Source organism: Abrus precatorius, unplaced genomic scaffold (genome assembly GCF_003935025.1).
Source record: "Abrus precatorius isolate BTA unplaced genomic scaffold, Abrus_2018 Scaffold5, whole genome shotgun sequence".
NCBI classification, from domain to species: domain Eukaryota; kingdom Viridiplantae; phylum Streptophyta; class Magnoliopsida; order Fabales; family Fabaceae; genus Abrus; species Abrus precatorius.
In genome coordinates, this window is record NW_020874395.1 from 172,261 (window position 1) to 185,935 (window position 13,675).

A 13,675-nucleotide genomic window follows, 5' to 3' on the forward strand; every position below is an offset into this window, starting at 1 on the left:
AAATATAACATACGATTTTAATTTGTACTTAGTTCACATAATTTTTAATGATTTATTTCAATTCTTTTTCTAAATCATAAGTATCATTTATTGAACAATCTTGTTTGAACAAGATAGGAGCACTGTGAGCAGAAAATAAAATTCCCCCTCTGATACTAATTTATTTCAATTTTAAGACTAATTTTTTCTATTTATTCTTGTAAATTGATCAATAAATTTTTATACACTTGTGATAGCTTTGTAATAAGCCTAATTAGTTGTGAATTATGCTTAATTATATTATTTTGGCTGAGTTTTATATTATTGGGCTTAATTAGGCTTAATTATTAAACTTTGTTAATTTTTGAATTTTAAAGCCTTTTGACCTTTGATTATTGTGTAGGTAATATCTCGGGCTATAACTATCAGATTTGAGTGATTCCAATTGCATTTGAAAGCTAAGAAATGGGCCTACAACACTCATGGAGATTTAAAGGCTGAATCATAGCATCTAAAAACAGAATTGGACCAAAATTGGGCTGGAAGACGCAATTCGTGGATTCTTGACCTTAGTGCAGTGTTTGGGTCATATCTCGGCCCACAGATGTCTGATTCGACTCATTCCAGTGGCATTTGAAAGCTAACATCCGTGGCTTGAATAACATATCAATTACAAATCATAACAGACACGCTTCCTAGGCGAATTTGAAGGAGGAAATTACGGTTTGTTGTTGGAGATTTGAAAAGTCAGATTTGAATAAAAGATTAGGAAGTTTCTTTTTTTAGATGCATTTTTTTTTACTTGGGGACTCTTTTTTTTTTAATAGAGATTTTCTTTTCGTGAGCTTCCATCCATGGAGGAGTAATTTCGTTTATCTAGTTCAAAGATCAACAGAATGCAACATTCATGAGAATCAGTTTGTAGATTTTATATTTGAATTCAAGTTTCTTGATTTTGTGTTTCTCTCTGTTCTGATTAATATCATGAACTGAAGGTTTTCGTTCGATTTATTTTTGAGAGGCAATTCAATTCATTGTTTTGTTTTGGTTGAAGTGCATGAATTTATTTTTAAAAATTAAGGTTAATTAAGTGGTTCAGAAAGTTAACACGTTCAATTAGATTTTTAGAGGTTTCTAAGTTTAATTGAATTTGTGTTAATCAAACGCATGAATATTTTCGTGTGATCGCTTGATTTAATTTGATGTCTCAGTTGAATCTAGTCTTTAACCACCGAATTTGAATAATATATATTTTGAGATTCCGTGATTGAATGTTTGCTTATTTTTTCTTAATTCTTGAATTAGGTGTTTTTTTAATTGATTTAATCCTCTCAATTTTGATTTTGTTTTATTGATTCTATATCACTCCCCGTCTTATGTACTCTCCAAATAGACTAATTCGTCTTTGTGATCCTTTGGAGAATGATCCTGGTTGCTTGCGCTACAATAATTAGATTTAAATTTGACACGTGTACGATCCTGTGCCAATGATAAAAAATCATTTAACTTGAATATATATATATAATTCTTTATAACATTTTATATCATTGTTTAATAACGATGGTATTAGTAAATACCTGAAAACTTGCTAGTAGTATTTGAAAATGTATGACCAAGTGCTCAGCGGTCAAGAAGAGTTAAAGATGTTTCTGACGAACAAAAATATTTCCCAGAAAATTTCCTCGTACGACCGACAATGAAATCTGATAATGCTACAAGAACGCATGACCATGATATCTACTGTAACACTTCTAATGATTAAATGTTTACACTATGAGCTGAAAAATAATTGGTTTTGTCAGGTCCAAATATAAATTTATGAAATTTACATTGCTATGTACAGAAATGGCAACAGGTAGTAATCAAATGCCATGTTTCCTCCTGAAATGAATATCAAAATCCCTAACTGCAAAAAAGAAAAAAAGGGGTCGTCGTATAAGCACATATGCACCATGCTGGCCGGTTAAAATCTACTTTGGCTTATCATTTCAGCTACCTCACCCATGACACTTGTCCCTCTAATTTCTAATAGGCGCAGAGCCAAGTCTTCTTCATTCAACTGTCGCAATCCATTGCTCACTCTCTTCAACATACCCACATCAAGCTCCTGGATCCACAGTGGTGTGCAGCTCACCATCAAGCTCATAACCCCGGACACATATGCGCACCAAGTTGCACAATCACAGCGAAGTGATATTTTCCCATCTAGGGCATTTGCAAGAAATTCTAAATGAATTCCAAGAACCTTTGGTCGACGTTTTGATGCTGGTGACGAAGAGTCAATACCCCAAGCAAATGTCCCACTAAGCACAGCAAAACATGCGAGTGCATAACCCCTCAGCATAGCAACCACAACCCCAGATTCTCCAACTTCCTGTTCTAATCCTTGGGCTGACAAAAACCAGGAAGGTAAAGTTTCAGTAATCAGAGATTGAACCAAACCCGATCCACCAGATATCCAAAGAAACGATGCCCCAAGAATAGCAGCATGCTTAACACGTGTCATAGATGCAGCAAGAGAAACCTGTCCATATCTCATCCCATACTTGGTCTTCTTTAGCTTCTCCATTTCACCTTTGGGCAACCCACCATTCGCAATATCTCTAACTGAAAGCATTAAAAGAGAGACAATTTCTTCTGTCAAGAACATGACATCTCTAATTGACCTGTAAACTCTTAAGTAGAGAATACCAGGAGCAACTGGAGTAATCCCTCCACAGCAGTGAGAACCAAAGCCATGACCAAGGAGGGCGCCAACACCACCATTGTTATAAATACAGGCAGAGCCAAGCCCAAGGGTGGAGGTGAAGCAACTTTTTAAGAGCTGAACTACAGCATCCCTGCTATGGTGGAAGACAGTTCCAGAAGCAGAGAATACAAAAAAGTCACTCCAACGCTTCACCTTCTGAGCCCACAAAGAACCCACAATAGGCATGCACGGCCAGGGGCAACCAGAAGCAAGGGCGATCAAAGATGGGCCAACCAAAACAAGGAAGCGCTCATAAGATTTATCCAGTTTATATGTTATTGTGAGACTAAGAAAAGCCGCCAATGGTAAAGGAAGTGTAGCGGGAGCATTCCCATCTGCTTGCAGCAGTTCAAAATGCAGTGTCAATGGATTAATTTAATATAAACCTTATATCCACATAAATAGAAAATGAAAACATAGTCTGCCAAAAACTCAAAAGACGGAGAGTTGATATTTCTATATCAATCATATATCTGGTGCCAACTGAAAATTTATTCATCACCCACAAATTACTTACGAAAAGAAATATGAATATGCACACGACAAGTTAGTTGGCCTGAATGAAACAAAATGACAAATGTTTCAGGATTTCTATTCAATTAATATTTCCACAAAAAAGAAAAGTAAACTTACAAACCTATAGCAAGGCTTGGGACATCAACGCCAGTGGCTGCTAGAATTTTCTTGATTTGTTGCTCGACAATGGATAAATTTGCAGCAGGGCTAGGCCAATCAGATCCATTCATAAAAGCTGGCTTCCATATGCCACGTGTTACTTCAGCCGATAAGTAGCTTACAATTGTACCCAAAGATGCCGGAAGAAAATCAGCAAGATCTTTGAGACCTAAGACAAAAATCAAGGGACATGAAACTTACTAAGCAAAGAGCCTAAAAAAAGCATAAAAGATAAAACATTGGCAACCCAGTTTATTGCTATCCCAAATTTACAAATTCTATATAAGCATACATTTAATCAAATTAGTTAGTCTATGCCAACTGAAAGAAGCATGGGCTTATGTAACATTTGGCCCAACTTATTTTATATCTTAAAAGCTAATCTGAAGTTGAAGATTAAAAAAATAATACCTTAAGTACAACTAAAGTTGTTTGGTAATTTTATGGTTTTTAGCTTAGTTGAAACTTCCATATAATTAATGATTTGGTCAAACAACTGGTGTGGACTCCAAACACATACACAGTTGGAGTATACATCCTCAAGACAAGTGAGCACAAAGCCATCTGAAGTGGGATCTAAGTTCATGGAAACTTGAAAACAGTTAAAAGCATGTCATTGTTTTATGCTGTCTGATGCAGGACCAGATTTCTACAGTTTTTACTGTCATTTTGTAGTTACAGATAATTGAAGTAGGAAGAGTAGGAGAGGAGCTGAAAACCACATCCAAGCACAAATCCTAAGCCTAAGTAACTTCTGGAGATTTATTTGAGTTGAATTATGAACCAAAGAACCCAGCACTCATTTTTCTTACTCTTATAACTGTAAGTAATACAGCACCAAAAAAGAGACACTCCACATGAAAATATTGCATGTCTAACACAAACATTTGTATGGTCCCAAGAGGAAAAACAGTAAATTCCATATTCCAATACTACACTTTGGAGGCATCACTTAACAATTATCATTTTTAGCTGCACATAAAAAGCACTTTAGTATAGTTATATCCGCATCATCATCACTGTCATTATTATTATTATTATTATTATTATTATGATGATGATGTTATATTGCCTAGGTCATGCCATCCAGTACCCTTTCTCTTGTGTCTGTTCCATGGATTTCTATCCCTTCACCCCATAACCAAGAATTACATGTTCAATCTTCTTTCAACTTTTATTATTCCACAGTTCTGACATTCTCACATTTTAAAGCATGAAAGCCTCACTATAATCCTGAAATAGTTCTCAATTATGCATAATGATAAAAGCAAATTAAAAAAGGCATGATATATGCATGAGTAAACTGGGCAAACCTGTAGCCAATTCACGGGGAGAGAGTCTTCCATGGGCACAGGCAGTAAGGGCAGCATCAAGAACAAATGGAGCTGCTTCAAGAATATCCCATGCAGGCACTTTGAGTTTCACCAAAACATCATCCATAGACGAACCAGAAGAATTGCTGCTTCCTGATGTTGTAGGTGTCAATGACTGAGCACTTCGATTTATTTTCCTGGACATCATGCTTAGTAGTGCTTCAACAATCTGAGGAACTGGCCCTCCCGGTGCAAGAGCATAGCGGGTGGATGCCATACATTCTCGATGTTGCCGATACCAAATATTTAGTTTTGGAAAGGATTCCATAAACAAGGGCTCCAAAGAAAAACTTATCATCTTTGAAAACCTTCTGCTTCTTACTCGATCTCTTGGTAATTTCCCAAAGGATGCTAACATACAATTTCGAACCAATAGAAGGTACTCAGGACCTAATTGTGATCTTAATGCTGGAGTAGCTGCACCCCCCATCACATGTTCAACAGGTGGATGATTAAAACGCCATAATCTCAGCAGGAGAATAAATGCATTCGAGAACACTGCATGACATGTGAGCTTTTCACCATTTGCAGCAGTCCATGAGACATTAGGAACACATGATCCAAAAGCCTCACATATTGGCATTAGCGCAGCTGCAAGTAGTGGAACCTGAAGTAAAATGACTGCATAGAATCAGGCAACAAGCTAAATGGAGCAATCATCGTCTACTCCCCACTTTAATAATACCTCAAAAGTGAACTGAAGATCCAAACTTTTCTTGTCTGTGTGTGTATTGGGGAAGGGAGTGTTTATAAAAATGTCCTCTTGATTTCAGTTTTCCTTTTTCTTTTGAGAAAAAAAGATTGTAGACCATTTGCCATGTACATCAGTACATCAGTACATCAATACACGTACAAGCCAGAATACATAGATAATTAAATAAGGACATAGTGACATACCGCACCATGTAGGGAGAATATCTGAACGCTGTCAACGGGTGAAATTCCAACCAGAAGGGCATTCAAAAATGGAGCATGGCTAATCAAATAGCTTTCAGTCCCAGAATATTTAGGAGGAACTGGAGGGGAAAGCATCTTTATGATGAAAAAAGTAACGTGTTCCTGCAAACAAAAATAATCATTATAATCATGTAAGTGAAAATCAGAAAAGGGAAAAAGAAGGGGAAGCAAACAAAACAAATTAAATAAAGAACAAAGCAAAAGAAACTTAGTCTAGTATGATTTTCTAATTATGAGAAAGCCAAATAAAAGCAGTGTTAGGATCACCTGCACATTCCAACCACGTACTAAAGATGCTCCACAAAGAATGGTAGCAGCAGATATCTTTTCTTCATCCGAGCCATTGATTGCAAATTCAAATATTTTCTCAATCTCTGCTAAGCTTCCATTAAATCCACAAGCTTAAATTCAGTTGCATTACCACTAGTACATATACAAAATAGAGCATCTTATATACCAGGCTTCAGAAAATAGAAAGGTGTAACTGAGGCCCAGGTATAAGGCAATACTACAGCCAATTAGACAGCTATCACTTTCAAACATATACATCTCAATGAAAACATGCATCCTATGAGTGTGTGCACGTCTATTTAATATCTATGTATCCATTTCTACTTTTCCTTAGAAACAAGTACTTCTATTTTCTTTTCCAGATGAAATAAGTCCCTTTACCCAAGATACATAGTAGTAATAAAGCTCATAGACTATTATGGCATGTTTCAATATTAATTCTATAATGTATTTTAAATAACATATTTTCTCATCATTTTTTAGATATCATTACATATTTTAAAGATTCAAATTTCTTATCAAAACTATTAAGAGAGGAGAAACACAGAAACAGCAGGATCAGGACCTCCTCACAACAACTAAAAAGAAACGGGATACCATACAAGCATCAGCTCGAAAGAGTTCTCCAATTCCTCTCTTTGCGACAAAGAATCCCCTTTTTGATAAAATAAAAAAAAGTACATGGGCATAACCCCACTAGTAAAACAAGGGAAAAAACCTTACCCAAATAACATTCATATAGAAAGTGAACTGAGGGTGTCAAGATAAAATAGAAGGGGAAGTTAGAATACCAGTTAAGTAGTAAGTTATAGGGGGAAAGTGTGATAAATAAATAAATAGGATGATGAAAAGGAAGGGTATTCATTCTGTATTGTTATCAAATGGGAATTGAGCAAGTTCTCAACTGTTCTGTTCATTCTGTATCTCCTTTGTTCTGTTCTTTTGCAATCAAGAAATACAATTGTTTTTTTCTTTTCTTTATTTTCTAATACAGGTTTCTAACAAAGGGTGAGGAAGTTCTTTGCTTTTTGGGTGGGGAGGGGGAGAGAGGGTGTGGGCAAAGTGATAATTCAGGGTGTTTTTACCATGAATAGATCTTAGGACCTCTACCATAATCAACACAACCAAGAGGAAGGAGCTGGAATGAAAAATGAAGATGAAACAGAAAGGTAAACAGAAAACTAGAGAAGATAATATTTTAAGCCTGTCATTGCCACTTTGCCAAGTTGGAAAGAGCAACTCTCACAGACCTCATGTAATATATGAGGGCAGAAATGATATGAGGTAGCAGCATACCTAGAAGCAGGAGTTGCGACCAAGACATTAACCAATGGAGGAGTCAGTGGCGATCCCTTCATAAATGATGACCAGCTAGGCAAATGGTTAGGAATACTATGAGGTAGCTGATTGCAAGGTCCGCTCACATAACCAGGCCAGAAATAAGCTGAGGTATCAAGCAGATGTCTCGCAATACAAGCCTCAATGATCAGATGTCTTAAGTTACCAGCTGCAAGAAAACCCAAAATATGAACTGTCACTCACACACCAAAGAGGTATAATGGGGGGCACAAGACAAACATGAAATGACACTTACAAGAGCACCACATCTGAGGGAAAATGTATAAAAATACAAATGAACACAATTTCTCTATATTTATTCTTAAAATTTAAAAAGTCAAAACCCTCCATTTATTTTTATTTTAGGGCCTCCAACTATTTGATCTTAACTCTGCTCATGTCTGCATGCACTGCAAGAAAAAGGATACATCTCAAATGTGCAAATATTTAGATGAGTTCCTTCTGTAGCCAAACCCTTTTACAGATTCATATTATAAAAGCAATTACATACAACAGTTAGTGGGCAAGTTCAATTGGTATAATTTTTACCATCTAAGTCTAACTACTCAGCAGAGAGAGGAGCAGTGATGTGGTTGGTAAAGATGGTAGATTCAGCCTTGGGAGGGTTGAAAAAGCCAAACAAGAGGGAAGAAAAATCAAATGAGAAAAGTAACCATGTATCTGGGGGTCAGTGATTGGAAAATTCACCAAAGAGGGTGGTTGCCAGCGGTGAACAGTGCCTGTCAAGGAGAGAAGACACCAGAAACAGATCAGAAACCACGGACAAAATGGTTTCTTAAGAGAAAAAAATACAAATACCAATGGACCGTAGGCCCACCGAAAATGTATGGATTAAGATTGTCTTCTTGTTTGGCTCTAGATATCATGTCGAGAAAGAGAAAAACAAGAAGACATAGAATGAACCATCTTTAAATACGTAGTGGAGCTATCTATTTATAATGATGCATAATAATTACATAATTGTCAGTTATCTAAAACTATGGTAATTACATAATTATCCTATTTACATAGTTACCTTATTTACATACATTAATGTCAACAGATACAATTGAACACAAATTGTCTATAATTATTCTTAAAAGTTAACCCTCCACTTATTTTTTTAGGAACTCCAACTATTTGATCCTAACTCTGCCCCATGTCTGCATATACCGCAAGAAAAAGGATACATGTCAAATGTGCAATTATTTACATGAGTTGCTTCTGTAGCAAAACCCTCTTACATACTCATTATAAAAGCAATTACTTACAACAGGTAGTGGGCAAGTCATTGACATTCATAGATTCCAAGTATCCATTGTGTCCTGATATGAACAGAATAGCCTTGGCAGCAGCCTGATTGGCTACCCAAGTAACAGATTGAGGTGGATTGAGTAAGTCCTCATAATCGCCCAATAGCTTTAAGCTGGTAGCCAATTCCCCACGACACTCTCCCAAAGCCTGTTTGTCCTTCCTTTGATTTGTAGGGCTACGTTCAGCTTCTTCCATAAGTTCCCCTTCCTCTTCTTCAATAATATTAGCAACTACAAGGGTTGCAATGCACAATAACATACACAAGCAGGTATCAAGGCGAGGTACAGGACCCTCACTTGGATCCCTCTCCTAAAAAGTAGATGGGAAAACTGTAAGTCCCAAAACAAGTGAATAGAGTACAAGAACATGCTAGATGACTAGATTTAGTCAAGAACCAGTAAATCAGTTGAATGTAAATCATCCAACAAAAGCAAAACAGAATGGACATGCTGCAGTATCTTTTCTTTTCTTTTTTTTTATGACTGAATTTATCATATCGTAGGACTACATATTACACATGCCCAAGTTCATCAAGTAGTTTCTCAAACAGAAAATAGGAATAGGAAATCACTGATCTGCATTTGCTCTCAGGAATTCCCTTTGACCACAAGAAAAGAAATCATCACCTACAGCAAATTCTAGTTAACCAACCTCCCTTGGATCGGTCTTACTCTTACCCTTTGAACTAGTCGTAGTGCTGCAATCCATAAACCTAGAAAGGCATTGTGCCATGCAGTACCATTCACTGCGTGTAAAGCTTTCACCAGCCCTGCAATAAGCCAACAATCACTTTAACTAACAAACCAATTCACTTACAGAACTTAAGCTAACTAAGCAATTCACCTAAAGTAGGAGCTAATATACTGAAATTTTAACACACCGGTAAGAACTTCAACAGCACTATTTTCTGCGACGTGATGGCCATCCATTGCATCCTCGAGGATAAGATCAATAGGGAGCCAAAGAGAAGACCAACTATCGTGACGAGACTGAACGGCGCAAGATAACGGAGAGGCAGCCATGATGGCACTGAGTTCAAGCTTAGGCGTCGTTTTGGATTCATTAGAGAAAAGCTTAAGCTCATTAGAATTGAAATCGAAAGGAAAAAGTGACTCTGGAGTAACGTGTTTCAAGCTCCTCAACACCAAAGAGTTGGCCGCAAGTCGCTGCAGTTGGTGAACGAAAGGTGCCCAATGCGCAGGCCTACATGAAAGGAAATGAAATGGAAATGAAACGGAAATGAAATAAAATGAAGATCCTAAAAAGCTAGACGGTTACATGTTTCGATGAAGCAAGGAGAGAATCCTGGAAGTGACTTTGTCTTGAAGAAAGCGAGCAATAGTCTGAATAGCCATGGCGGAGTTCTTGGTGTGCAAAGCGTCGTTGAAGTTGGAGTTAGAAGGATCAAGGGGCAAATCAGGATGGGAGAACGTGGTAGGTTTATGTCCGAGCAATCCTTCGTCGTCCAAGGAAGCTTCGAGTAACTGGGAGACAACAGTGAAGACGAAGTGGACGAGAACGACACCGGGATGGGAATCGTAGAGTTGAGAAAAAGGAAGAACGTGGTGAAGAGAGAGCATGACCTTGTGATAATTGGGAGAATGGATGAGAGAGGAGAGAGAGAAGGCATGGCGGTTGAGGAGGTCGATGTAGAGGCTGTAGGCGGCGGGGTGGAGGTGGCGGCGGGGGAGAACGCGGTTGGAGAGAAGAGCGAGGACGAGGAAAGGAGGGACGATTCTAACGGCCATGGCTTTCTCGAGGAATTTCCAGGTGATAGGCACGTGATTGTCCCAACACACGTGAGAAACAAGACGGTGTGCGAGGTGTATGGAAGGCAGAGAGATCCCGGCGGAGTTGAGGGTTGAAGTGACCTGAATGGACCACAGCAGAGGGTCTGTGTTCTTCTTCTGCGCCCACTTGGTCACTTCCATCACTCCCTCCCACACCACACTCTCTTTCTCTCCCATTCCTTTTCCTTTCTCTCTTTCAATTTTTCAAAAGTCCGTTTCGGAGGCCTCCCTCACTCTCTTTTCAACTGCGTCTTTCAATTCTCCATTAAATTTCCATTCGTTAACTTTCTATTATACCCCCCCTCAGATACGACCAACTAGGGGCTCTGCCTGTAGACTTTTCAATTAATTAACTACATTAAATATATTAAATCATCTATTACTGTTGCAAAGCCATGTGTCTCGCCATTTCTAAGGACTCAATCAAACCATTTAATAAAGACCTTGTCTTGTTTCTTGTCTGACCAGTAACAATGACACCCAACATTAAACTAAGAATAATGTCGTGCTTTCTTGCAAGTTTTACTATTAAATAAAAATAAATATATTCAATGTATTAAAAATCATTAATAAAAAACAGTAGAGGAGAACAGTAACATTCAATGTCAACTTAAGAGGCAAGTTGTTTCTGCCTGGGGAGGGAGGGAGTGCAGTAGCACAGGGTGGTTTCGTCTCCTTTTGCCTAATATTCATGAATCTCTTCCTTTTCAATGCCAAATAATTTTTGACAAAAATTATTCCAAATAATTTGATTCACTAAGTATATGTTTTGAGCATTCATAAAATCAAACTAATTGCTTATTGCCATTACTGTTGTTCGCGTGAATTCTTCCAAACTACATGTTTATACGAAAGATTTGAGGGGGTATTGACCAGAGTCAAACACTTTTGGTTTCAGTTTCCACCATTTTTTTGGTCAATTACGGTGGGCCGGTGGCGACCGCAGAAGCCAACTAGAGATAAACACAAATGGACAAATAAAGAATCAATTTAGGGCCTGGGCCTGTTTGATTCCCGAATCGGGCTTCAACATAGGCTCGCCATATTTTTCACCTGAATTGACAAACGGCCAAAAACGCCAAAACAAAATATATCAACCACCAAATCAACCATTCAACCTTAACTGGGTTAGCTTTCTTGTATACAAGCATGCTCCTTTCTGAAACTTGCGTTGTAAGAATATTCAAGTAAGGATAATTTATCACTAAATATTAAATGTAAGTTTTTATATTTAATTGAGATTATTTTTAAGAGTTATTTTTTATTATCTTATATATTTTTTTCAAAAATATTTTTTAATTCAATCTTATTTTTAATTTTTTATAATTTATTTTTATTTAATAGAATGGTATATTTATTTAAATTTAATAATACTTCTAAAGTATAAAAGAAATTAATTAGCTAATTTAATATTTGCTTGTTATAAGCCAACAGGGGCATTGCAATACATCGCTTCAAGGTTCCTTTGTTTTAGCTTCTCTGTATTTGAGTTTGTTTGGTAGAGGTGTTTATGGGCTGATTTTATTTTATTTTATTTTATATATGGTCCTTTTAATTAATTATTTTTAGATTTTGGTGCTAGTAATCTTCAGGTTCATGCATCTTCCAAATTCTAAGTAGTAACCTTTTGATATAGTGCTCTTGCTCTTGCTTGTCAGTGTGTGAATAAAAAATGCCTTAAAAAATATAACAGCTAATTAACAATTGCTTCTCACGTGCATTGGGGAGCACAATTATTATCATTTTTATTTTTAAAACTGGGGAGCACTATAATTCAAAGAGCTATCTTACAGCACTTTGAAATAAGAATGCCAGTTGGAGAATTATCCATTAAAAAAACGTAAAAATACAAATTCATGAAATAGTTACTTTTTAGGCATCTTATCGACCCTTTTATGTTGAATTTAAGAAACATTCTTGGTGAAAGTTTGCTATCCATAACCTATATTTAGCCACTAACCCTTTTATAATCTTGTTTTGATCTCACACAACATAACAATGATCCCCTTTTCCCAAATTTAAGATGCTTTTTGAGTTGTAGTTCGTTTATAAGGACCTCAAATCCACATGTGGTTATATCCAAATTTCTTCTATCACTCTTGAAATTAGTCATAGTCACATCTTATCTGGTTTTCGGATTAGCCAGGTAATGTCCTTTTCCTTGTTCAAAATAAAGGGTGCGTTGAGAAGTGAATATCTTGATTACCAACTCTTGTGTGCGATCCTTGTCAAGTTTAGATTGGTCAATTTTGTTCAACAAGTCAAACAGGATAAAGCTATACTGAAATGACCATGCTGCTTTATGAAAATTATCAGTTTCCTACCAATGAAACATAAGGCTTTGTTTAAAAGTTAAATTTAGGAAAAAAAAAATATTTAATGATAACTTTCATTTAAGAATTTTTTATATATATATCCTCTGAAATTTTCAGAAATTCAATCAAATTAACTCAAATTGAATTATTTTATTTTTTTTATTTTTCCTTTCTTTCTCAAATATATTTTTCTTTCAAAGTTTCAGATAAAGTCTAAAGAAATTAAGATATTAACTTAACATTCAGACAACTGATCAGAAAAGTAGATGATCCTCTTTTTGTTTTAAATATGTTTTTTCTAACATTCTTGTATGCTTTATTGTGGTATTTTATGGGCTACAGGTTAACTACATTTTTGTTTTAATATAATATCAACCTAACGTTCTCCACGAGTTAACTACTTAATTGCTTTCTCTGCATAGATTTTCCCTAAAAATCAATAAATATGTTGAACAGCAAATGGTATGCAGAAAGTACCACATACCTTTCAAACAAACAAACAAAAAACGTTAAGTACTGCACGAGATCATTCCTCTTTTTTAGTTCTAATAAAAAAGTAATGTTATTTTTTATTCAAAATTTCACAATATTTTATATAATAAGAAGAGACATAGGAAGAGAGAAGAAATTAGCATGTGCAATAAAACGTTTAATTTGATAAAAAGAAATAGAAAAAAAATGTTAGTGAAAATTTTAAATGAGAATAGCATTATTCTTAATAAAATAAAAGATAAATTTTGTGAAAAAAAAGTAAAATGAAAAAATTGATCTGAAGTTTTTTAATTTCTTATTTTATTTGTAACTGATAAAGAGAAGAAATCGAGAAAATAATAATGCCTTCAGAGTATTAAAAAAACATATAATTTTTTTCAATAAAAAATATGCCTTTAATAA

At 35.9% G+C, this 13,675-nt stretch overlaps 1 protein-coding gene across 1 annotated transcript; it reads right to left on the reverse strand.

Annotated features, from left to right (window-relative positions):
* Window positions 1–1,631: 1,631 nt before the first annotated feature.
* LOC113867308 (mediator of RNA polymerase II transcription subunit 33B-like) lies at window positions 1,632–10,678 on the reverse strand. Its single transcript, XM_027502548.1, has 10 exons — window positions 9,955–10,678; window positions 9,557–9,879; window positions 9,354–9,445; window positions 8,634–8,985; window positions 7,321–7,531; window positions 6,001–6,115; window positions 5,674–5,835; window positions 4,717–5,383; window positions 3,366–3,572; window positions 1,632–3,063 (listed from the first exon to the last, which is right to left on the reverse strand). The coding sequence occupies exons 1-10, from the start codon at window positions 10,641–10,643 to the stop codon at window positions 1,943–1,945; spliced, it is 3,939 nt and encodes a 1,312-aa protein (XP_027358349.1). The 5' UTR covers window positions 10,644–10,678; the 3' UTR covers window positions 1,632–1,942.
* Window positions 10,679–13,675: the final 2,997 nt, after the last annotated feature.